General features: G+C 39.6%; 1 protein-coding gene across 5 annotated transcripts in view; it reads right to left on the bottom strand.

Moving 5' to 3' along the window:
* Positions 1 to 4,994: 4,994 nt before the first annotated feature.
* Positions 4,995 to 25,340, bottom strand: part of SLC37A1 (solute carrier family 37 member 1) — a 35,197-nt gene continuing 14,851 nt past the window's right edge. For 3 of the 5 annotated variants that reach the window (XM_068684924.1, XM_068684916.1, XM_068684906.1), the window contains 12 exons: positions 23,550 to 23,588; positions 21,428 to 21,511; positions 18,216 to 18,347; positions 16,637 to 16,727; positions 15,088 to 15,150; positions 13,725 to 13,810; positions 13,019 to 13,067; positions 12,117 to 12,190; positions 11,097 to 11,175; positions 10,444 to 10,541; positions 8,029 to 8,081; positions 4,995 to 7,434 (listed from right to left, as the gene is read on the bottom strand). In XM_068684924.1, coding sequence (XP_068541025.1) covers positions 7,419 to 7,434; positions 8,029 to 8,081; positions 10,444 to 10,541; positions 11,097 to 11,175; positions 12,117 to 12,190; positions 13,019 to 13,067; positions 13,725 to 13,810; positions 15,088 to 15,150; positions 16,637 to 16,727; positions 18,216 to 18,347; positions 21,428 to 21,511; positions 23,550 to 23,588 — 864 coding nt within the window. In that variant the 3' untranslated portion in view covers positions 4,995 to 7,418. The remainder of the gene's footprint in view (positions 7,435 to 8,028; positions 8,082 to 10,443; positions 10,542 to 11,096; positions 11,176 to 12,116; positions 12,191 to 13,018; positions 13,068 to 13,724; positions 13,811 to 15,087; positions 15,151 to 16,636; positions 16,728 to 18,215; positions 18,348 to 21,427; positions 21,512 to 23,549; positions 23,589 to 25,340) is intronic. The other 2 variants (XM_068684933.1, XM_068684939.1) reach the window with 2 other exon arrangements.

The following is a 25,340-nucleotide window of genomic DNA, read 5'->3' as shown; positions in this document are numbered from 1 at the left end:
TAGCTTTACTCTGACTGATCAGGGAATTTAATCAATTTGTCATTGTTAGGCGTTTAGCTGAAGAGGGATTTCATCCCCCTCACACAGAGCTGCTCCGTGCTGGCACCGAGCTGAATATGCCCACATTTTGATGGGGTGACAGTCACTCCAGCACAGAGGACGCTGCACATCACTTCAGGACACAGAGTATGTGTTCAATACATTTTTATGAGCTTTTCTATTATTTGCTAGAATGCTTTTTTGCTTTCACGTAACTGGAAAGCTGCAGCCAGAGAAGAGGGAGGATTCCCAACAAGGATTCCCAACAGTGATAGCTAAGTCAAAACCTTCTGTTACATGGTTATTAGCCCCAGATATCAGTGGAAAACCAAACATGCAGATTCTGTCATGGAACAACACAACATTCAGATGTTTCCTACCAGATGATAGGAATGATTTAATAATAGCTTCAGAACCTGCTGTACTTATTAAGCTAAAGTCTCACGTGGCCTGCAGCAAAATTGGATGACTCAGACTCAAACATAATACTCTGTCCTCTGCAGCAGAAATAAGAGCATTGTGTTTGGCAGAGGAATCAGAAGAAACCCACTCCTTCCTAAACCTAAACTTTACCCTGGATGTTATTTGGCTGCTCCAGAATTTAGAAGTTATCAACCATTTTGTAACCCCATCTTTTTTTTTTTTTTTTCCCCATACCTACTGGGCAGTGAAGTCCATCTTTCAGCTTGATCCTGACTCATGCTGTAACGCATGTATATATATATACACACACACACAGAAATGCATCTTCATCCCTCTTGATTTAGCATATGAACTCAGGCTGCTGCTTTGAGTTCTGACCTCAATGCAAGCTGCTGCTGGTTTCTGAATAACCTGAGAAATTCAGGCCACCTGTTAAGGATTTGGGTACCAGATAAACTTAAAAACTGCAGTGCCCAAGATGGCAAGGACATTTAAAATTTTTGAATTCTCCAAATGTTTGCTCCTGAGCTACACAAGTGAAAGGAGAATGACATCCTAGAAAAAACATCCCGAGGTATTAGATCTTTACTGTAGCCTGTCAGTACAATTGCTAAAGTACTAACAGTTAGAAAAGGCTGAGCATCTCACTGTAACTCCACTCTGCCACAGTTCATCTGTCTAATACAATCTCTCCACGGTTTTACCTGCTGTGAATCTTTATGTGCAACAAACAACAGAAATTAACTTGGTCAGAGATCGCAGGCCACAAATAAAAATTAAAAAAAAATCTAGCAAACATGAAATCGGTGTCCTGCAATCTTGCAAGGAAAAACTACAAAGTCAGAGCCAGAAAGTGATTTGTAGGGATGAGGAAAAATGAGAAGAAGTTTTAGTTCTTTCTTTTTTTCCTGTTGCATTTTTGAAGACGCACTATGAATGTAATTAGATGAGGAGAATCAGCTAGTATGATGGTAAATAAATGCAACTATCAGAATAATGTACATTCTACGATGCTTAGTTTTGAAGCATGAACTCTACCCACAACTCTAGACTCAAATAGCCGTGGTAACCTAAATATCATGGAGGGACTCAGACTCACAGAGGACACCTTGCACCTTACTTGAAAAGTACTTGGAAAATGTCATCTTCCCTTGGTTTCTTCACTAGATGCTCATCCAGCCTGGCTTCCACCCTTCCATCCATCAACTAACTGGTCTTTGGAGAGGAGAAACTATAGATGTGAGCACAAAAGTGCCAAGCTTCAAATAAGTCCTCTGGCAATTGAAAAATCAGAAGATCATATGGGGACAGCAGTCCTCTCACCTCAGCCTGGAAGTGCTGCTCAGCACTATGGGGTGCCAGTAAGGACCTTTGGGGTGAAATGGCCCTCCCCCTCCCTCTTTTTATCCCAACACCAGATTTTCACTTTTCTTTGTAGTTTCTCAGTCAATTCAGTCTTCTGCACTTTGCAGTCTTGGCTTTTTTGCTAGTACCAATCCCACATTCACATTTCTATAGCACCCCAGCCGTACCCTGCATTCAATTACATCATCACTTGATGTCCTCCTTTATCTTTCATTTCCAGTATCAAACTACCTTTCAGTCTCTGCATTGCCTTTTCTCAATCTGTAGCTAATGTTTCATAGGCAAAGGACTTTGCTCTCTTTCAGATGAAACCTGTTCAAGCTCTTGACTGCAGCCTTCTGCGGAGTCGCTGGAATGTGCCTAATCCCAGAGCCTTTCGCTTGCTCTCTTCTCTCCTTGTCCTCTTCCTAAGCCTGCATACACAGTTTGTAAAGGCAGAGGGGGACTCGGTGATTCCTGGAGATGCAGAATGACCAGCCGCTACGTGATCCTCTCTGCTCTCACCGTGACATTTCACCCACAAAACAACACACTTCATTTGTGCAGTTTGGCTTTTTCCTAGTATTTACAGAAGCACAGGAAAGAGCTATTTTTAGGCAAGAGATATTCAGCATTTGATGCCAACCTTTCACTTACCTCACTGGTTTCCAGCAACTGCCCTTTTTCCTCATCCGTTGTCTTTACTTATGCTAACACATACTTTACTACCTTTGCTTTTTTTTTTTTTTTTTTTTTTTAAAACTGTGACACGCAGATATACCTCTCCAGGAGAAAAAAATGACTCATTTGTATTTATTTTTATCTGGACAGTTATTTAACAGCCACAACAAAGGATATTCTATGGATGTGTGCGTATGCACCCTTATTATATGCCACAGAATACAACCGGACAGACAGTCCCTTACAATGTGAAGTTGTGGTGTAAACCATTTGTGGAAAGGGATCTTAAACATCTTCCATTTCTCAATGGCTTGAAAAACTTGCCGTGAATATTGCTGTCAGCCACCAGGAAGGAAATGCTTTTGGAATCCCATCCAAGTGAAACACACTACTCGGAGCATCAGCCTTTTAACAGCATTCCTGTGTTTACACTTACATGGCAGTACATGCACAGCTTAGTGTCATCCGCTGCCTGAAACGTCTGGACCACTGATAGAATTACAGAAACGTGGCTAAATATTTGTAACTTGCCTCTGTAATAGAAGAAGGGAGAGAAACACCAGCCCCAATATCATCATGAGGTGAAGAAAACATCCTTTAAATTCTCTATTTCAGTACAGTGTCAAAGACGATTTTCAACATATATTTGACAGTTAATATCCTGGTGCAGGAGATGAGCAGAGTCCCCGAAATAAGCCTAAAGAAAGTTTGGCTCTTGTACCCATAGACTACAGAGCCGTGAAAGTTTCACTGCAGCAGAAGGATAATTACGCTACATGTATACGTCAACAGAGAAACACAGAGGAAGAAAATAAAAAACAAGCATCAGCTAATGATGTTAATTCTCTCCTTATTCCCAACTCATAATCAAAAGAGGGGATAAGGACATTTTACAGCAATGAAGTTTATTAAGCTCTGAAGCAGTGAGACACATAACATGCTGTAAAAGTCGCTGGACGCCAGGCTGAAGTAGAGCAGCAGTTAGAGCAGCTCCTTCTCCCTTCCCAGCTGTAAGGAGGACAGTCAGATTTTTAACTGAGCGTGGCAGAAGATGTAGCTCAAGGTTACTGATGCCCCAGAGCACTGAGATGCAGAGCTCCCGGTGAGAGCAATGAAGCCCTGTGTCTGCGGTCACTTTGCAGGCGCAGCAGCCTGGGAGCAGAGAGGAGAAAGAATCCATGCTATCACCCTGATAATTTAGCGAAGAGCAAAACAAAATCAAAATAGATTTGCTGTGAGGTGAAAGTGACATAGTTCAGAATGAGAACAACCTATCAGATAAACTTCAAGGTTGGGGAAAATCACTACATAATCTAATCTAACCTCCCATATAATATGCGGGCCATAAAATTTCATTCAAACCAGAGAATACCACCATCACCAGTTCCAGGCCTAATAATTTGATCAGATTGTAAACAATCTTTCTCAGCTGAACTCCGTATGAAGAACAGCCAGGCTCCAACAGCTCTAAATAACCTCTGATTTCTTTTATACCATATTACGCCTACGTAACTTTGAGCAGCACTTCTCATACAAACAACTCCAGGCATCAATCACTGGAGAAAACCACCAGCACCAGCCGAACGGATGCTCAAGTGTGAGTGCTGCTGCAGAGGTCTGAGGTAGTGTGACATTGGCATAGACACATAATGAATTCCCATTATTATTCCAAGGATATTATGCAAGAAATACACACAGTAACCTTCAGAAGTGGCGGGCAGAATCCCTTCTGGAGTTTCCTAGCTGGCAGAATATACAGGAATAGGTATGTTTCGGTCCATGGAGTAGGTTCAGCAGCTTAACTTTAAGACAAAAGAAATCTGTGACAAAAGTGATCTTTAAGTGATCTTAACTTTAAGACAAAAGTGATCTGTGAATACACCGCCACCTTCCTCGCTACCTGCTTATCTCTTCCCCACCCTATAAACCCTCCCAATGCACAAAGGAGGCAAACCTCCACTGCAGCATCTCCAGCGACAGCCAAGTGAGGGTGCAGGTACTCTGGTGGAGCCTCCTGCTCCAGATCAGGCAGAACAGAAGCTTGTACCCGAGTCTCCTTTCTTATACATAAAGGCCCAAGCTGTTACTTGCCTATTTATTGGAGGCACTTTGGGCACTTTCTGATCGGAAATTCTGTCCAAGACCCTTAGACACATAGTTTTAACCACGATTGTTTTCCTTTCCAAGCAGTTTTTCCCCTGACGCAGGTGACTGTCCTCCTTCCCTCCTAGATGAAAATAAGGAGGCAGAATATACCCATCTGATTGGAAATAATGATGTTGCACAACCCACAATCCCATTAAATGGAAAAAAAATAAATACATGTTCAAGTTGAGAAGGGTATTGTTATCAAAACAAAAGGTTCTAATTTGTTCTCTTAATGAACTATTTTCATTACCCTCACAGGAGACAGGAGCGCTGTCTCAGCAGGGATGTCTACCCTCCAAACAATAAATGGAGCATTTCTTCATGGAGATGTAAAAGATGAAGTAATCAACATTTCTCACTTTACAGCAGAACCCATTTTTATTCTCCACAGAAGATAAATAGATAAAATTCACAATTACTGGCATTAAAAACAAAAACCAAACCCTGCAGTCTTATTCCAATTCGGCTCTACCTACTGGTCATTCACGTTTCCATAGACAAAATTTTGTCAGTCTTGCTGAATGAATGAATGAATATTGACACCCAGTAATAACAAAACAGTTTGTTCACAACCTGGGGGACCCTTAGGGTTGTTACAAAAGAGCAGCAATCTTCATCTTTTCGTTGAACACATTCGTTGCTGGGAGGAACTGAAATGTGGCACGTTAGCAAGGAAAGAGACGTCGGTGCAGCAGGAGTCCCAAATCCCTCCTGCCATCAGTGGAAGGAAGGACTCAGCCCAGCACCTCAAATGTTTTCACAGTCCCATATCCAAGTCACTTCAGCACAACAGCTATTCAAATAAATAAATAAATAACAGCAGCAGCCCCAACAAGTAAAACATGTAAAATCCAAAACACATTTAAACATCTTTACAACGTGTAGCTGTTAAATATGACTGAAAGCATCCCAACTAAAGACTTCAGCCCTGATCTGCTGCAGAATTCTGTGGCATTTAAATACATCCTAAAGCCTAAATGCAGCATGGATTTACCGGTACAGACCAAGTGTCTCCCCCGGTCTCAAGAGGTTTATTCAAAAGGTGTACAGTTAACCAGTGATCTAGGTAACTGCAGCTTCAGAGCCTACTTTGGTACCTGCCATAAATCTTTGTGGGACTGAGGTCTTCCCTATGTCTCCATTCAGTGAAAAATAAACACATTCTTATGCTGTTCGAATCAAGCATAAAGCACATGCTGAATCAAAACAGTGAAATAACTGATCAGAGACTGAACAATTACAAAACAGTCCTGGAAATTAAGTATTGTGCCAACACATGGAACATAATACCAGCAGCCGATGAGACATTTCTCCGTGTTTTGCCAGGCTATTTTAGAGTGCTGTTTTGTTAATCAAGTACAAACACTACTGCATTGTTTCACAGAACTTACAGCACAGTTCAGAACAAGACATGTGCCTAGAACTTCAATAAATACACTTAAGAACAGTACACAGTTTAAATTATCTAACCTTCACAATCTAAGTATAAACACCTCATACAAAAAATTCCTTTTTACTTTTTACAAGTTTAAAAAAAGATCACAGAAGCATCTGTTTTGCAAAGGAGATACCTGTATGAAGAAATGATATGTTCTGAAGACATTAAATTGTCTATTTGCTGGGTAACACTAGTTACTGAAATGTTCTCTTACAACCTACCACCTAGGTAATTTTTCTTCTCTTATATACATACATATTTTGGCTCTGAATCTGAAACTCAAAGCCACTTGAAATTAGCCACTCGAAAGAGATTTCTGGTTATTAAGGCCCTGATCTGACAATGACTTCCAAGCGCACACACCACCACCGGAGTACCCAACAAAGATCATTGTGGCACTGGGCACTAAAGCAGCACTCTTTCTCAATCCTGTAATGCTGAAGTGTGGCAGCACACAGTTCTTTGCCACCCCAAAGGAACCACCTGTCATTTCAACCCAGCCTAGAGGAGCAGCACAACAATTACACGACGTTTGCACTACCAGTTTATAATGCCCTGAAAATTGTTAGAGCCCCCCACAGGAAATTCTGACTCATAACCTACTTCTTGTTGCTTGGGACTCTGTTTTGCACAATCCTAACTGTGGGCTAACATCCACCCAGAGAGTCTGTGGAAACCGCTAGCTGTGGTACACTGCAGCTGTAAATTCCATTTCATTACCTACCGCAAGGTTGGATGTTGTCCTTGGGAGCAGAATTTGTGCTATAGTTAAAAACTAATAATATGGTGAGGTTATTATTGTCTGAGCAGCTTTGAAATCCTAATAGCAGTGTACATTAATAACCAGCTGGTCTTGCCCTCTATAATGCGATGCCCTTGATCACAGTGATGCACACAATAACATAAGGGATACTTTGCTCACTGACACAGGGACATTTCACTGCTAGGCTGTCTGTTATGATTTCAACATCCTTCTGCTCTACTTCTGACTTGTTTTTGGAAAACACACAGTACAGCGCTTTAATTAAAACATCCTATCAAAAGAAATGAAAAGGCACTTGGTATTTCTCTTTGGCTCAGTTGAGGCGCTCTACTAAAAGCTTCCCAAAGTTCCTGTCCCTCCATCTGATGAATAGTTGCCATCCTGAGGTACTTATTCATGTGCAAAAATAAGAGCTTCAGGGATTTACCAGTTGCGTTTCTCAAATTGCTTCCAGTAAACGTGCAAAAATTCTTCACCAAATAGAGTCTCTTAAGTATAGAATAACACATTCCGTGAAGATTTTTTTTCAGGGGAGAGCTCTGGTCACTTACGCAGTCGTTCTTCCAAATCTGGTCTCTTAGCTCAGTGTTCTTTGAACCTGGGAAAGGAGAGCAATCAGGCAGGAGAGCCTTAGGTGTGAGGTGTAACAGCCACTAACTTAAAAGGCAAGTTTTGCCTTTTGCTATGTGTTTTTGTATTCTATTTCACTGCTCCAAAACAGCCAAGGAGCCCAATTTAGATTTTGCTTAGGTAAGTGTAACCCCTGTGATTCACTGGTGGTTTTTTTCTTCAAAACCTTGTAATTTCAGTCACCCTTTCCTTTAGAGAGGCCTTTTAGAAAAGGTTACATTTGAAACTACCAAACAATACACAGAAGGCAAGCAATAGAGTAAGCTTCTTCTTCCCCACCTGCACGCTCCGTGATGAAAATCAGAAATATTCCATATTCAGGAAAAAAACAAACACTAAGAGACCATGACAAGTCTGTTTTCAGGTGCTTTTTAAAATACAAGGTTCTAAAGAAAAATAATCATGATTTAAGAACATTAAAAAGATTACTTTTTTAAAGAAAAATTGAAAGAGACAAATGGACATATACAAAACTTAGTATATTCTGTCTACATAGGGGTACTAGCTTAGTAACATGTTCTTAAACTGTTATTAAAGACCAACAGCTTTACATAACACTTACAGGGTATGATCTGCATTACACCGAAGTTCCTTCTGAATGAGACGGAGTAAGAACTGTAAAGAGAGTCACAGTATCTGTGTTACTATCTGTACAGATATACCAACAAGTTAAAATTCTGGCTAAGATGCACACTTTTATTCAAAGAGTTCCTCATTTGAAACACTACCCTGCAATGCTGAAATCAGTAAAAAACAAATAAATAAATAAATACGAAAATTATAGGTGTTAATATAGGTGTCAATGTTTGGAAAAGGAGTTTTCACAATGAACTTGTAACAAAAAATAAATTTCCTTTTTGCAATTGAGAGGCCAATTCCTGTGTAAAAAAAAAACAAAAAAAACAAAAAAAAACAACAATGGTTTTCCAAAGTTATTTAACCAGCAGATGTGTAAAGAAACCAGCAGAGGGAACCCAAGACTTCAAGATCAAGAAAACATGGCAGATGGAAATTTTGGATCTTAAAATGATTTCAGCTGCTATTCTGAAGAAGAGTTGTGTGTGTGAAAAGCTTTAATCACACAATTAGTCAAGATGAGTGATGTTAGTCATGTTTACTTGCATGTGCAGGATCAGGAATTTCAAATGCATTTTAAAAGGTGTGCTTGTGGAGACAGTCCCCAGGAAAGTGATTTCAGAAACAAAATTTGAGGACTCCCACATACCTTAAAGACAGAATTAGAACTATTCCAGGATTCCTCACTATTAAAGGTTCCCTTACCTTCAGAGTTTCACTGTTATAAATGGAATATTCTTCAACGTTATTATCAGAATATTATTAAGTATTGCTGGTTTAAGGTTTAAGATATTAAACCTAACATTTTGGAGATATGTGAACAGCAAAGCATGACTGATCTGAATACCATGTATGAGGCTAACCCCCCTCCAGATATCTTTGAGTAAATAGGAGTTGAATACAGGCATCTATACTCTGCACTGAAAATAACAGTGAAAGGAGTTACAAAAAAAGCTTTACAAGAGCAGTCAATCCTGTCAATAACAGTGCTTTAAAAATGCATTTTAAATGATGCAGCAAAGAAATGTGGGATTTTTTTTTTTCATTTGTTTTTAATAAATAACTATAAAAAAGCAGAGTTTTAAGTCTACTTAGGGAAACTACAATTTCCCAAACCCCACTGCAGCACAGAATGGCTAATACCGAAAACAGTGCAAACCATAGAGCTGCTGACTATTAGAGGGAACATACTTTGAATATTAACTTATTCAATTAATTTCCATGGATTTCACGTCTTACATGTGGAAATACATAGTTTACAAATTTGGGCTTCAGTTTAGAAAGAAAGCCTCAATCCCAACTCAAAACAAAAAATTCTGCTCGTCTCAGAGAGTGGTCTGACACACTGAGCATCAGCTCCTCTGCAGAACTACAGGGCTTAGTGGAATACCCTGCAGGCACAGGGTTTGGTCTGGGCACAGCCAGTAGAGAGGAAGGTGTATTTCTCAAGTGTTTCACAGTCACCCCACACTTTCATGAGCACTTCCATCCAGGACTTCAAAAGCAGAGGATAAGCAAGTGACACTTCAGGACATCTCTGAGGTAGAGTTATAGTAGCACTCTGCTCTGCTGGAGCGGAGCAGACAAAGCTGGTACAGATGCCTGCTAGGGAAATCCGTGGCAAACACAAAAACATAACCTACAGGTTAACCTGCAGGTGGCTGCAGCAAGACTGACTTCAAAAGGTACAACAAGACACTCCTTGCCTCATCTTGTGTCTTCTTTGGTCTTTAAAGCAAAGCAGGGCATGTAAGGAGTAAAAACCCTTTTCAGATCTTCCCATCCAGCATACAGGATCTCAAACAGGAGGAGGAGGGAGGAAAGTGGATATGCTCTGTACCATTTCACAATGTGTGTCACGCTCCTTTTCCCTAAGCATCTGTGCCTGGTTACTGTCAAAAGCGAGGAAGCCAGTTTTTGTTTAACCTAGTACAGCAGTTTTGGGGCCTATCTGGAGAATGTGATGTATTAACTTTCAGCAGTTTCATTATCATAGTGTTTTTGGTGATACAGCAACGTAGCTAAACAGTTGTTACTACTTCAGTAAACCAGCTTTAAAGAAAACAGAAGTAATTCTTTCATGAGTGGAATCTGATGCATCTTCCAGCTCTATATAGGAAGGTTTGCTTACAATTAGGCCTGCTGTAATCAGCTCAGCCAGTAATTAACAGATGTGTATTTCTTCAGAAATGGAAGTGCATCAGAACTAATCTGCTCTTCTGATTAAAATTAAATAAGAATTTCAAAATGAGCTGCTTTGCTCTTTTATTGAAAATTTCCTACGCATTTGGATGTTGGTTATGATGGACTACTGAATTTGCAAAAGGAAAACGTGCATTTTAATATACATAGTTTAGCATAAAGAAAATACATAGCAACCAAGCAGTGCTTTTAGACTTACTAGCAAGGCACACGCATCTGCCACCATGAGCATGTAAAACACATTGTTCCAACCAGAAGGGGAAATGAGACCAGCCAAGAGAGGCCCCAAAGCCGCACCTAAAATTGAATATTGACACTGTCACAATGATGCAATGTAAGACTTACTATGCTGAAAGACAGCTATTCTGAGTTAGAGTATCAATTTATCCACCTAGATAACTCAGTATTACCCTATGGATTAAAATGTCCCAGAAAGTGTAAAACATAACTGGTACAGCTGGGACTCTAACGCAGGGGAAGCTGGAAGGCTAGAAGTTTGAGAAATGCCATTCTTTGGCTCACAGAAAAATAATGCCCATCCCACAGCAAGATAAATCCTAACAAATTTTCCCTTCTACATGCCAGTGCCAAGGTCGTGACTGCAGGTCTCACCAACAGCTTCCATGGTATCTACTTTTTATATCTGCACTCAGTATCAGTCTATCACCCTCTCCCTCCCTCCCTCAGATATAGGAACATTAGGGAGGCTTATGGCTAAGTTCGCTGTACTCCCCATTTCCAAAACTGTACTGTGTCTTGGCAAAGCGTGAACCATTGAGAGCCTAGCTTCACAAAGATCTTCTGTTTTAACCTACCCCAGCAAAAGCAGGTTACCTTCCAGCTCTGGCTTACCTACAGATCCTGTTCCATCGATGATTGCTGTCACGGTGGACAAGGCTCTTGCATTCCCTTTCAGACTTTTATGGGTACCCTAAAGAGACAAAGACTGCTTAGAACCATCCTGAGCTGAACCCTCTATGTGAGATGCACATTGTGAAGTTGCCTAAAATATCCTAGCTCAGATCCTTTTATCGCTACTCAAAGAAACCCTCCACTCAATCAAATGGTTGCCTACAGTGTTCTCCTTTATTCAACCAGTTTGTTTAAACAACAATAGCTGTGAAGCTTTCTCTTCTGCGTATTGTGGATTCAAGCAACAAGGACAACACTATCGCTTTGCATTATGCTGCAAGACTGTTTCCATGGCCATCTTTTCTTCTACTAATACAGCAAAGCTCTGTAGAACAAAAAAAGGTTCTGCTGTGACGAGAATACTAGAATACCAGAAATTTAAATATAAACTGAAAAGCTAATTCAAAGAATCTGTGGGCCAAAAGAAGCCCTTCAGTCCCAATTTTAAAAGTCAGGTTTTCAGAACTACAAAAACAACAACAACAAAAAAACCAACTGATGAAGTGAATGACTTTGCAACAAGATAGATAAACTAGACATTTCAGAGAACTGCTAATCAGACAGACTTATCTTCGTACATTGAGGAGAATACACTCAGGTAAGCAGTGATTATGTAAACTGAGACCTCACTCAGGTCAGATGTTTGGTTGCTGACACCTGAGGAATCAGTTAGCCTCTTCAATCTTCTTCCCAACCAACAGGTAGGCATTTTGTAATGTCAGACCCCACTCTCTAGCTAGCAGTCCCTTCAACAAGGTTAAGGATCAAACAGGCAGGATACTAACCAGTTTTAATACAGGACCTCTAAAACAATCTCAGTGGCTGAGTTCAACACAGCTTATCCACCTCACTTTGCTTCAGGACAGTGCAGCTCCTTTACTGACAATCCTACAGAAGTCAAATGGCTCTCTCTGGAGGCCAAAGCTGCTATGCTGGAAGCGGAGGGGAAGCTAAACTCACCAAGTCAGCAGAGACAGCAGTGGTGATCAGTGCGTAAGGTCCGTTCACCAGGGCACCACTGATAAGCAGCATCACTGTTGCAAGTTGAACAAAAACAGAAAATGTGAGTTGCCTGAATGACTAAACTGTAACAACAGGAAACGTCAGCCTGTGGTTTTTGAACAGTTTAATCCTTCCTTGGCTCCCCTGGCCTCATTACAGGGGACAGGAAGAAAAGCAACATACATTTGTATCTCCCTGCAATGCTTGCTCCACAGTGTAAACTTCCAAAAATAACAGGAGATAGGACTGAGTTAGAAGTACTTCCCAGGGCCCTTATTGATCATGGTAGTTCAGAGAAAGAGGAAAGTCTAACCAAACTGATTCTAAGCACAGAGGATGCTCACAGGAAGTCAACCATACGCACACACCAAGCACCAGAGAGCCCTAAAACTTATCAAGGCCTTTATGTAGGTGAGACATTACTGTCAGCTCTTGTGATTCAGCTTCTGTTTTCACGTAATAGATACGGGATTCAGTCTACATATGTTAAGTCATTTTCAAGAGTACTGTAAGTAGTCTTTAAACCACTGTAAGTAGTCTTTTAAAGTGTCTGATATTTGGAAAAGTGGATAGAATAAAGCCTATGCAGACATAAACAAGCTCCATAAAAAAGACTAATGATATTACCTAAATCTCTTATCTCAGTGATTAGCAGACATGAACTAACGTTATTTGTTAACTAAATCATGTCACCATTGAATTATTCCCTATTCTCTTTCCTTATCCCACAAAAAGCATCCAAGAGACAGTGTTCATTCCACACTTTCTCCTCTCAGGGGAAAAGAAAAAATGAAAGGGCAAAGGATCATAAATGAAAAGTTCACATAAAGCGAGGCAGAAAATAATTTAAAAATACTCACCTACAGTAGCCTCAAGGCCCATTTTACTGACTGCAGAGAACATGTACAACTGCAAAAATGAAAACACAGACGTGTTATAATACCAACACCCTCATTAATGGTAAAATCCCTATTTTCCCCATTTTAGTTAAAAAAATCTGTTGGTATTATGTGAAAAGTAGTTCTCACATCCTAGGTTTTACAAAACCTTTTTAGACCACAGCAGAATGGTTGTTTGATTTAGACAGATCAGGGAGATAAGGAGCATGCTCCTCTTCCCCAGGTGTTCTTTCAGGATAAAGGGCTATATTATGAGAACACTCAATTTTAAACTCTCCAATTGCCAACTTCGACAAAGCACTGAATAGAGCTCACAAAAGAATCAAAACTCACAGAAAAATGCACCTCATGTGTCCAACTGTCAGTTTTCCAAAAAGAGCGCAGCAGTTTTAGCCTTTGAGCAACTAAAATTCTGGCTAAAAACTGGACATCATATTTTACAAAAGAGCAATAAACTTTTCACATAATCCTGTAACAAGCAATGCATTAGGCTTGTTTCATTGCTTAGTAGAGGCAGCCCAAATGTCCATATTTGTTCACATGCTCAACTTCTTACGCTTTTAACCTGGCCTGAACTACAAGTTCAACTTAGCAAATGCCGCTTGCAGAACTTCCTGAGTGCTGTCAAAGCCCCAGCCACAGCTGTCAGAGAGAGGCGAACTCTTACTGTGGGTGCTGCCAGCAACAGCATCATTCCGCAGGTCGATGCCCTCTTCTCTAGCCTGTCTGAAATCAGGCCTGCCAAAATTCCACCTGAAAGCAGAGACAGGTACGTGAGGAGAATACTCTGTGCATGTTTTAGAAGATATCGACTATACTTAACGAAACCCAACCCAGATTAAAACAACGTAATAGGACTTTTAATGTACAGTTGCACACAGCAGCACAGATCTCGGGCCTGATGACACCATTTGCACCTAGCAACAACCCCATTAGCCCAACCAGGGTTGACTTGGAAGGTCAGGCAGGAATGGGCAGTTTTTCTGCCTCACTGGTTATTGCAACTGAATTTCCAAGCTGGTAGGGACGGGGATAAAACAGAGGTGGAAGTATTTAGAAATCATTGTTCTGCTGCTTTTGAATGCAAAATGCCTTTGCACCAGGTGGTCCCATTCTACCTAGAATTCTGGGATCCATCTGTGCCCAGTTGGTCACTGGTCCCTTAACTCCCCACATGCAACAGTAAACTTAGCTGTAGTGTGCTCTGTTCATTTCCCAACAAGGGAAAATGAGCTATTTTAGATCCCAGGGCAAATTAAATACTTGTTTTTATCTCCAGGCAGTCACTCTAGGCTCTTCAAATTCCCCTTCTGGTGTTTGCAATGACTGTACACAGAAGCACTAACTGGAGTGTGTGGCAGGAGCAGGCTGGACGGACTGAGGGAAAGGAGCTGCCACAATGATATAAAGGGAGAAGGAAAGGAAGTTCTCTGGATTTTCCAGATTCCTCAGTATTGCTGGGCCTGCCTCTCCCTCTCCAGCTGCCCATCTCCAAAATGCCTACATCCCACTCAGATTTAAATATAAATGCCAAGGGCCCAAACAGCACAAGCACAAGCTTGTATTCACAGTTGAATGAAATGCTGCTGAAAGAGGTCATTCACATCCCTAAGGTGATGTCTAACTCTGACTCTGGGATGAAATAAGCAGTGAAAAATGGCAGAAGTGACATCCAGAACAAGCCCGGAACAGTAAATGCAACCCACCTTGACACCTGTATCTTGAACTACAAGGGTCTACATCGTTCTTAATCCAGTGAAACTTCCCCACCATGAGCACCGTTTTCCAATAGACTGATAGAGGGCTTATTTCCAAAAGGCACTCAGGGAGGGGGAGGAGAGGGTAGGGGTCAGCTGGGCATTGAGACGATTATGCTAGATTCTCAATGTCCAATCCAGCTCTCTACTTAGTACCTTTACTGCTACTCTTCTTCCGTTTATATAAGGTACAAGACTAATAACACATATAAGCTGCGTGTACCGGTGTTTTTTGATAAACTGGTCTGATTAAGGATTGATATTCAAGCTTACCAAAGATTCCACCCACATCAAACAATGTAGAAAGATCCCCAGCTCTTTTGGCATCAAGATGTTCTAGCAAGAGAAAAAAAAATAATTCCATAATTTCCAAACCACAAAAAGCAGGTATCTCAAGTCTTGTCATGCTAAGGTAAATACATCTTACATCAGCACTGTTTGTTCACAGGAATAAGCTAACAGAAGGTGTTGTAAGGTATCATTCCATAGAGCAAACAAGAACGTATCATAACTGGTTATTCAGTGATACAATCTTTCAAATGCAATTATATCCATGGCAGGACACTTTAACACTTCAGTTATAGATAAAGCCCAACTGATAGAGCTGTTGATTGTTCAAGTTTGGCTTAACAATATTCCCATTTGTGAATAGCCACAGAGTCCTGAACAGTTAACATATACTCCTAAGTGAGGCTCTTGGCTCTAAAATGATTATTAGTATACATTTGGACTACCTACAGAGCTTCATCCTGGAGGCCTCCATCACCAGACAGGTGATGGTGATGTCAGCCATTAGATTATTGGCCGTGTGCTCGGTGTAACATGCACCGTGCAGTTTACGTGGAATATGAAGAAACAACAATTTCATCAAGTCCACTGTTTGCCATGGGCAGCAAGGACCACTGTTTGCATATACTTATGTCTAGTCTAACTCATGCGCTATGGGGTCAGGGTTCCAAGAGCGTATCAGGAAGTTTGGCAACCAAGTTAAGTATGACATTTCAAAAGCAGCTACATTTCTAAACACCTTTGGTAGTTTTTAAAAGTTTCTGAAATACATTTGATAGAACAGTATCTGCTAAAATAGTGCTGTCAGAGGCACTACCATAACCTCACCAACAATGAATCTGCTACAGCACACACTGGAGAACCGTGATAAATTTCATTAATCCTTCTGTTGCCAGCCAGCTGCTTTCAAGGTATCCTATCTTGCAGGAGGTTATTGTTTATTTGGAGTCCACAGAACAGCCCTTAGCTGTAGTATTTTCAGCTATGTGCACTTCAGTAGATTGTTTAACCTGTCTCCCTCCACTGGCTGCTATTGCAACACTTGTCCAGCACAGCATTTTAGTTAGCTGGGGGCTTAAAGGTCACATCATGATTCACAAGAACAGTAATTTCTCTAGGGAGAACTCCTACCTCTGTACTCTACAGCACAAACGAAAACGCAGTGCTACTGAACACATAAAGAACCTCATTTAGATTTTTGGTATATGTTTTAATTAGGCACTTGATCATTTTAAAACATTATTTTAAAAAGTATACTTCTCTGGTTTGCTTGCAAGGGCTGAAGTCACAGCATTGCAATTTGGATTTCCTGATGATAAACCACTTTTTTTTTTTTTCCCTTTTGAAAATACTTTCCAATAAAATTGAATTCGTAAAACTCAGAAATATGTTTGTTGGTGACTTAAAACTCCTGCTACTATTGCAAAGATAGCCCATTTCAGAAGCAGTAATGTTTATTTTCTTATTTATTTCAAGCTCATATTTCTACACACTTTGTAGTCATAATTCTGTTTCTCCTTACTGTGATACTTACCCACATTTGTGATATAGAGGGGAAGCCAGAAGAGGAAAGTATAGCTCACCAGTTTTGCAAACAGAAGACAAAGGGAGAATTCTATGACTCCCTAAGATAACAAAGGAAACACGAAGTTAGTATCTTAACAGAGGCTGTTATCTGCTTTCAAAGATCACTATGAAATTGTTTCTAAGAAGCATTTTACCCTTTTTTTTTTCCTCTAAAAAAATCCCTGAAGGCATTCTTCCCCTGAGAGCATAAAGCTTATAATCGAGCTGACTGCGATATTCTACTTATATACATTCTTTTAATTATAATGAATTGAACAGAGAGAACACCAAAATGAACAGGAAGGTTTTGATTCTGTCTGGAACACCTGCATAGCTTGTTTTCCTCATTTAGAGACTTTTTATGCAGCATTGTATGGGAGCATATTCCAGAGGAATGGATGTATTTTTATGTTCTTTAGAACTGCCCTTCAGATGGGGTCAAAGATCTCTCCCTTATTAACTCTATACAAACAGCCCGTTCACTGGCATGACACAGTTCACGTTAGTATGTGACAAGAGCACACTGCAGATGGGCCAGATGCCTATTTCAAACACTAATTTGTTCCATCCTCTTTCGTGCTGGGTATATGAAAGGTTTACATATTGGACAGAGCTGCAACTAAACTGCCAAATTAACCTATCTTCATTCCCCTTATCATCTGATATATATATATATTTTTTTTTTGTTGGAGATGGGTGTTTTTAAATCTCTCATATGGTATACTGCAGTTATCTGCAGGGACAACACACATACGCAGCTGGCTCCACTTCATATACAGCCGTGACCCTTCCCAAAAGCTGGCAGGAAAAATACTGTGGAGTTACAGAGATTCAAAGAGGCAGCAGTAGCAATTTTTCTACCTATTTTTCCACTCTGCCACAGGAAGATCGGTTGAGACAGAGGATCAGACTGGCAGAATGAGAGAATGCAGGAATACAGTGGATTTCTTCTGCTACCTTTACACCTGGTCCAAATCAAGTTGAGTATATTTTTTTCTACTTGTGCATTGTATTGAAGCTGATAGACTTCAAGCTGATAGGACAATCAACTGTAGTTCCTTGAACTACAGGAAACTTACTTCCTTTCCTTTTAGCAGCAATCTAAATGTTTGGTCTGTCTCATATTTCTCCATATAAACAATACAAGAGATTTTAAAATAAAAAAATAAAAAATGAAATAAAAACAATGTTGAGGAGTGGAAAAGAGAAGCCATGCAAAAAAAATCTGACACAGAAAAGTACTTACAGGTTCAGCCTACTCTTCCATTCTCAATACTCATATCAATAACCAAGAACAGTGATTTTTTACATTACAGGCTGCTATAGTATTAATTATAATGAGGTTAAAAAAAGCAATTTATACAGCCACTGGAGCCTAGATGTTTGTCTTGTGTATCAAAATCTGCTTTAGCCTACATATACCAGAACTGCCAATCAAAGCTTGTGATGCAAAGTTAATGTCATCTAGCACTCTGTCTAGAACCTCACGGAAACAAGAAGGCAAAACCTGACTCTTGGAGGAACAAGGAAGAACAGCACAGACTCACAGGTATTCGCAAGGCCCCAAGGAAGCTGATAGCTGATGTCCCATGTCTGCCTTCCCCAGTGATCGCACTGCTCGAGTTCTGTGACGCCGTGCAGTTTTCACTGTCAATAAGCAAATGCTGCATCTCTGGATCCTGCAATTTCCCCCATATACAAAAGAAGAGAACAATGTATTAAAATACATATCAAACTATCAAATCATTCTAAAATAATTTATTTTTAAAAAAGTATTCATTTTATTACAGAAAGTTACAGCTTTTAAAATCTCTTGATTTTGATGAATGGAGTATAGAGAAAGTAGTATATGCAGAAAATGGGGTGAAATGAGCCTGGTCATTTATGCTTGTGTGTTAAGCGTTATGGAATCAAGTCTCCATTCTACAGTGACTTACTTCAAGTTGCAAAAAAAAAACAAAACTACATACAGAGTACGGTCTAAAGGAACAAAATTTCCAGTCTTCCCTTGCACTACTACTTATACGTGGTGTAATTAAAAATTAAAACCTCCAAAGCCCTACAACACATTTCTGTATAAAACCATGTATTATCCTCCTCCTGTATTAACACCAAGCTCGTTTTTCAGACTCTGTAACATCTTATTCAATAATTTAAGTACAGGCAAAGCCGTATTTTCAGTTGAGTTATGGATACTGAACGCTTTCTGTTAAGCAATAATGAATTTTTCACCTGTCTCGTTTGAGCATTGCAATCCACAAATTCAAAAAAAGTCTGAGGCTTACCAATATTACCTGAGAACTCAATCCTGAGGTCTAAACTAGGAATGATTTCACTCCAATAGTAACTCCACTGGCTGCTAAGAACAGTTGCGGAACAAGTTATCACTCAACAAGAATAAGCCATCCCAGTCTAGCCACAGACAGATCTCATTATTTTTATCCATTGTGATATTATCCAAAATGTTTGTACAGAGTTCATAGACAGGGTGTGGGATTTATGGGAGACCCTACACTCTGACGAAGCAGGAGCCAGAAGACAGGAAAAAAAAAATAAACAGAAATCTAGCTCGGCACTGTAAATCTGTGTTACGGTACATGAGTCACTCCAGCAGGAGCAGCATTCATCTTCTGAATTACTGGAGCAGCTTCAAAATTTGAACTATTTTAACAGTAGCAAAGCAAAATACCAGCTACTAACATTAAAAAAAGTCAATGGAAGGTAAGTCTAGATAATGCCTTAGGGCACTTGCAGAATTTACTCAGCAAACCTAATCGGGATTGTCTGAGGTAACGCTGCTCATTTCCCAGACAGGTAGCTCCGAACTTATTTAAGTATAGAGGGTTAAATATAACAGTGAAAGCAACCAAAATCCAAATAACTTACTTAGCAACTCATACTGAAAACCTTTACCAACAATTTTTGTACTGCATGTAGCTAAATGATAAATAAAAAACATCAGCCTGTACTGAGCAAGGATAACATTGTTCAGCCTTGTCAGTTTGTCATGGGCTGTGATTAGGCATATGGCACGCTACTGATCTCTGGGGAAGGACTCATTATCCCTCAATTTTGTACAATTTTCAAGAGGCCAACATGACACAAGTGGTAACAAACACATGGAGGTATTCAGGTCGCTTAGCCAAAAACAGGTGTTTGTTTTTTTTTCCAGTCATTGCCTATCCTGAATATTTATTTTTATAGTAATTGAAGAGGTCAGGAAAACAAACAAACAGACAAAACAGTAGAAGCTGCCACCCCAGTGTCCTTGCAGCAGACCAGCTCATAAATGCAGAACATCTGTTGCTTGTGCAAACACAAAAGCTGACAGTGATCACCAGCTCAGCACAGCCGTAACGCAACCATTGCAAAAAGGTGTTCAACTCCATTTTGACAGGAGCAAGACTATCTCTTGTCACTGGCAAAAAATCTGGGGGTCCTAGGCAGTAACAAAAAAGTTTTCTTTTTTGTTTTTATTTTTGTTTTAAAAGCTTGTTAGCTCCATAACACAAGCATATAACCTAGCTGGCTATGGCTGATTATGGCTTTGTTGTCAGCATTGTCCTCCTGTTGTGCCCACAAGGGAACACCAGTCAGTGTGGGAAGGGGCACATCTTCCCTGCCCACTGGCTCTGCAGGCTCTTTGCACAGGCTGACAGGGAGGGGGCCAGTTTGAGGTACCAGCAGAGTTAGAAGAGGAAACTTTGTCAGCTGATTTGCTGCCTGTATTTTAGCTCTGTCTTCATGACTTGTCTACAGTCACCTACTTATCTTCTTATGTCTTCTCCCCTTATCTTTCCGCTAGTTGTGACAAATGATTTCTGGGCTGGAGTCTGCTCTTGGGCAGCTCAAAATGAACAGGAATAAACTCTGTACGCTCAGTAAACTCAGGGTACCTTCTGTGTTGAGTTTCATTCCGAGTCACTGAAGTTAGACTGGTCACAGGGGTTAGAGAGAGAGCCAACCAAAATTACTAGCCGAGCCTTTCCTTAAAAAGTTCAAAACCTTTCCATCCCTGCTGATTATAATTCTGGGAAACAATCTATGGGCAAAGAACGAAAAGAACAGGAAGTTTCTATTTTCCTGTAACAGTCTGAAAGAAGCAGAAGTGTTAAAAAAAAAAAAATGCTCTCTCCCCTACCCTATCCTCTCAGGATATGATGTGTCAAGTGCACTGAATACTTCAAACGTGTACAATATTTCAAGTGAAAATTTTCAGTTAATTTTCATCACAAGAAAAAAAATCATTTTGCCCATTAAAGAGCAAATCCAGAGATCAGTTTCCAGTGAGAATCACCAGCACTGACGGTTACAAGCTTTAAGCATGATTCCCATGAATAATTGCTCCTATTTACAACTCTTTGCCTCCATGCATACTAAGTGCATGCTTTTAGTACATCAAAAAAAGAAGACATGATACTGTAAGGAGTGGACAGACACCACAGAAGTAGTTAAAGGATTTCAAATGCTTTGTCTTGAAAATATCTTGCAGCATTTACTTTTGCTGGAACTGTATGAAGATCACAAATTAAAGACCAAAAAAGTAAGCATGCTATCTTACTCAGTTCAGCTTGTAGTATTTCTCTTAGGTAATGCTTTGTTTTCTTGTCTGACAGTACACCAGTATATGAAAAGGGAGGAAGTTTTCAGCATTATAAAATAAAGATCTACCTTTACCAATTATAAATCTAATGTAAACTTTCCACGTGAACTTTAGGAAGTCTACTATGCTATTTTACAATAACACATTGCATTTTACCTGAGGCTTGCTGGCTTCCTTAGCATTTAAGGTTGGCATGTGGACTCTGAATCGAGATGCACCATTCAGGAAGGCGTTAGAACTCTGAAAGAAACAAACAACACCTCCCCATACTTTTGTTGCTTGTTTTTTTTTTTTAAAGGATTACATAATGTTAATCATTACTTTATAACTAAAGTCTTTGTGCATCGTAACATAAATGGATGCATCTCTAATTAAACGACTGTGCATTTTGTTTTGCCTTTTTAAGCTTTTATGCAGACCTATGGCAATGTACAGAAAAATGCAATTACAGCTATATTTGAAGGCTTACTTTATACTGCTGTTATAGAGCAGCAGCATACTGAACTCAGAGCACAGTTGTGCCATTCTTAACATCTTTAGCAGCTTTTTCCTCTACTGAACTTTTCTTGGCAGTGCTAACAATTTTTCTCATAAGCAGATAATCCTAGTAGCAACTACAGATTTCCCCGCTGCCCCCAGGAAAACCTTGTTTCTTCATTTCTCTTCATTTATGATAAGATTATCCCATTAGTTTACTCTCACACCGTTCTAACCCAGAAATGGGAAAGAGACCATGCTCCTATAGGCTAGACAGTTAGCAAAGTCAGAGTGCTTCTGGGGTGCTCAGAACAGAAACCAAGGCAACAAGCTGTATTTTAGGTCCCAGATGGACCTCAACTAACCCACTGTTTTTTTACACATTATTTATTACCACGTGCATTAGTGTATCGCTTCACACCAAAATTACATCCCTTAGAACACATTATCTTTAAATCCTTGGCTTAAAAGGATTTGCCAGGGAGATTACAGTTTGTGCGCTGAAATAAATATACAGCTTCAAAGGAGGTTTGGAGTCAGGTAGGAACAACCTATTGCTAAGACCACAAGAAGCACTGTGCATTCCTTAGGGATGAGATATTTGCTCCTGATGTGTCAAATCACATTCTGAATGCCACATTAAAAACAGACAGACAAAACCCACAAATAAATAGATAAAAAGAAACCACCACAAATCAGAAAAGATCGCCCATCCTCACTGAGTATTTTAATTTGAAATGAATCACAAAGTAATTCTTGCCCAACACAAACACAAGAATATATATATATTGTGGTTTTCTTTACACAAACTGCCATTCATCACCCAGATCTTTCTAAGAATACAAAAAGCTTTTGAGAGGTGGGAATAAATTTCAAAATTGGTGCTGCTCAATGCAGAGCTGAGGCACAAGCAATCCTGGGCATAAAAATCTTGTTTCTCCAAAACAAACAAACAACACTGAAGGGCATAGGGTCTGAATGACAGATTTTAAAATTTTATCTTATAGAAAATTAAGCTCGTGTCAGAAAGTGATTTACAACAATCTGTGGGGAAGAAAATCAATCACCTAGAGAAAAGTTACCAGCAGCTGAGCAGAGGAAAAAAAAAAAAAAGAGAGAGAGAAAGACTTCTTCATCTGCCTGTCAAAAGTAAGATTTACTGTGGTAAGGAGGAAATGTCTGGGGATAAGGACTAGACTCAGAGGCTGCACATTTAATACTTAAGACCTCTTTCTTCTTTTCAGAAAGATAAAAACTGCAGTCTGGTTTCTTCTAAATGCACAAGCACTTTGCCACAGGAGTTTAAGAGATGTAGGTTTCCTGGAAATGCAAAGTCAGGTTAAAGAAAGTTCCTAGAACATAAAGACAGGTCTGTATGAGCATGCTGCAATGAACACATGTACTTATGAAAAAGAAGCACAGGGAGAAAAGACTAGAAGCAATAAAAAAGTTCTAAATAATCATGTTTTACAAATGCTATTAAACCTTCTCTTCAACTTTGATGATAGAAGTGCACCAACGCATAATAAGGCACACTGACTCCTTGCTTGCGTTTGTAGTGGGCATATCCTTCTGGAACGCTGCAGATTAAACTTCCAATTCTAGTCATTAAAATCACTTTATCATCATTAAATGTTTTGAAACAAATTTCAAATTCATAAATTAGAGCCAACGTGAATACTAGCAAAGAAAGCACAGCTGAAGGAATCACTGAAAAAAGAATGAGAACTGCACATCCAAGGATCTCTGCTTGTCTCTCCATCTGTTCTTCTGGACAACTCAGTGAAATCAAATTACTCACCACTACAAACTCTGTAGAAATACTGGGCTCATGACCATGCTGCAAACAAACAGTAGACCAAATTCATCCAAGATAGTGATACCACAGAGAGATGAATCTAATCTTTACATCTTAGTATGAATCTACCTTAAATTATTCCCTTGCATTGAGTATTTATTTCCCTTGTTTTTAAACAAAACCAGCCTCACTCTTCCACTGCGAGGTTCAGCTTTTGGCACCCACTGGCATGGCTGCCTGTACATAACCAAAACATTTGTCTGAAGTGACCTGCTACAGAGTTATGAGCAAAGCAAATAGGTATGTTTTTTAATTTCTTAGAAAAAAAAAAAACAAAAAACAAACAAAAAACATTTCTAACTATTTCCAAAAGTGTGTTACCTGATATGACTGAGCACAAAAGGGCAGTTAGGGCTGCCAACAAATTTTACCTCTTGTTCAGCAAGGCTGGAATTTTGTTGCCAGTGATAAGAGATTACAGAGTCTGTTTTATTACATGAACCTTCCTTCAATTAGCAATTTTTATTTATTTATTTTTAATTTAGCAATCAGACACGATCACTACCACATCTGCATTTCCGGATCTTCTTGAACTTCTTTTCTAGTCTTTTTCACTTCCTCAACTTCTACAATCCCCCTCCCCCCAGTGAACAGAAACTGCGAGCCATATTTATTAAAGGATTTATAGATTTTATATTTTACCTATTGTACTTTGCAGACCACACAGGTCTGAAGTGAGATACTTAAGCAATTCAGATGGAGTACAGCTTCCCAAGACAATGACAAGTCTTAATCTGAAAAACGACCAAGGCAGGCAAAGAAGTACTTTTTAAAGCCCCCTTTTTAAAGATTCATAGTTATGAATATATGCAACAGGGAAGGAAGAAGTAATGCCTCTTGCTCTGGAGAGCAAGGTTTCCAGGGAAACAGTACGTCAAATGCATTGCTACACAATGAGACTGCACATGGTGCAGTGATCTTGCTGATGTCCTAGAGAAGATGAGGTCAAATGATAGTCTCTTCCTGGGAACTGGGGAAAGTGTAATGAATGGAAGGGGGGAAAAACCTCCTAAAATACTGGATTTTTTTAAAACATCATGATGAGTAGATATTGAATGTCAAAGTTTTCCATAGCAGATCCTTAAGACATACAAGCAAACCATTGTGCATAACTCTGTAGTTGTGCTTTCCAGTAAAAGTGTATTTGAAATGAAAAGTAAACATTTAATTCTATAAATCTTAGGAGTGAGTTCTGTTAACATTATGCTCCAGGTATTATAAAAAGCAGCTGACATGTTCATGGGAGCACCTACAAAATATAGAAAAGCTGAGGAAAAAATGCCTCCTGTTAGGAGTCTCTAAGAGTCACATAAAAGATTCTCATACTTAGCAGAATTTACCTTTAAGAAGTGAAAGAGAATTAAATGAAAAATACAGAGTGAATGTAGCTTATCTCACAGTAAGAAACTAAGAATAGGACTTCCACAGCCCATTACAGGTAATCAGAAGCCTTATCAGACGCCTTCCATATGAGGAAAAAGTCCATTAACTGGTAAAGAAGAAGAAGTAACAGAGAGCAGAAAAGTCACCTTCAGTTGAGTGCATTTAAAATGTAAAAAGCCATCTGTCTAAAACTACTGGGGGGGAAGCAAGACACAGAAATTATCCCTGAACAATCTACCTGTGCCTCTTGCAATGCGAAGGCATAGTTCACGTTTACATACACATGCAAACAACCTTCACATATAATCCTCTAGTATTGGAAAACACACGTGGGATTCACATAAGACCTTT

Source organism: Anas acuta, chromosome 1 (genome assembly GCF_963932015.1).
Source record: "Anas acuta chromosome 1, bAnaAcu1.1, whole genome shotgun sequence".
In the NCBI taxonomy this organism is placed as follows: Eukaryota; Metazoa; Chordata; class Aves; order Anseriformes; family Anatidae; genus Anas; species Anas acuta.
This window is presented reverse-complemented; position numbering and strand designations above follow the sequence as displayed.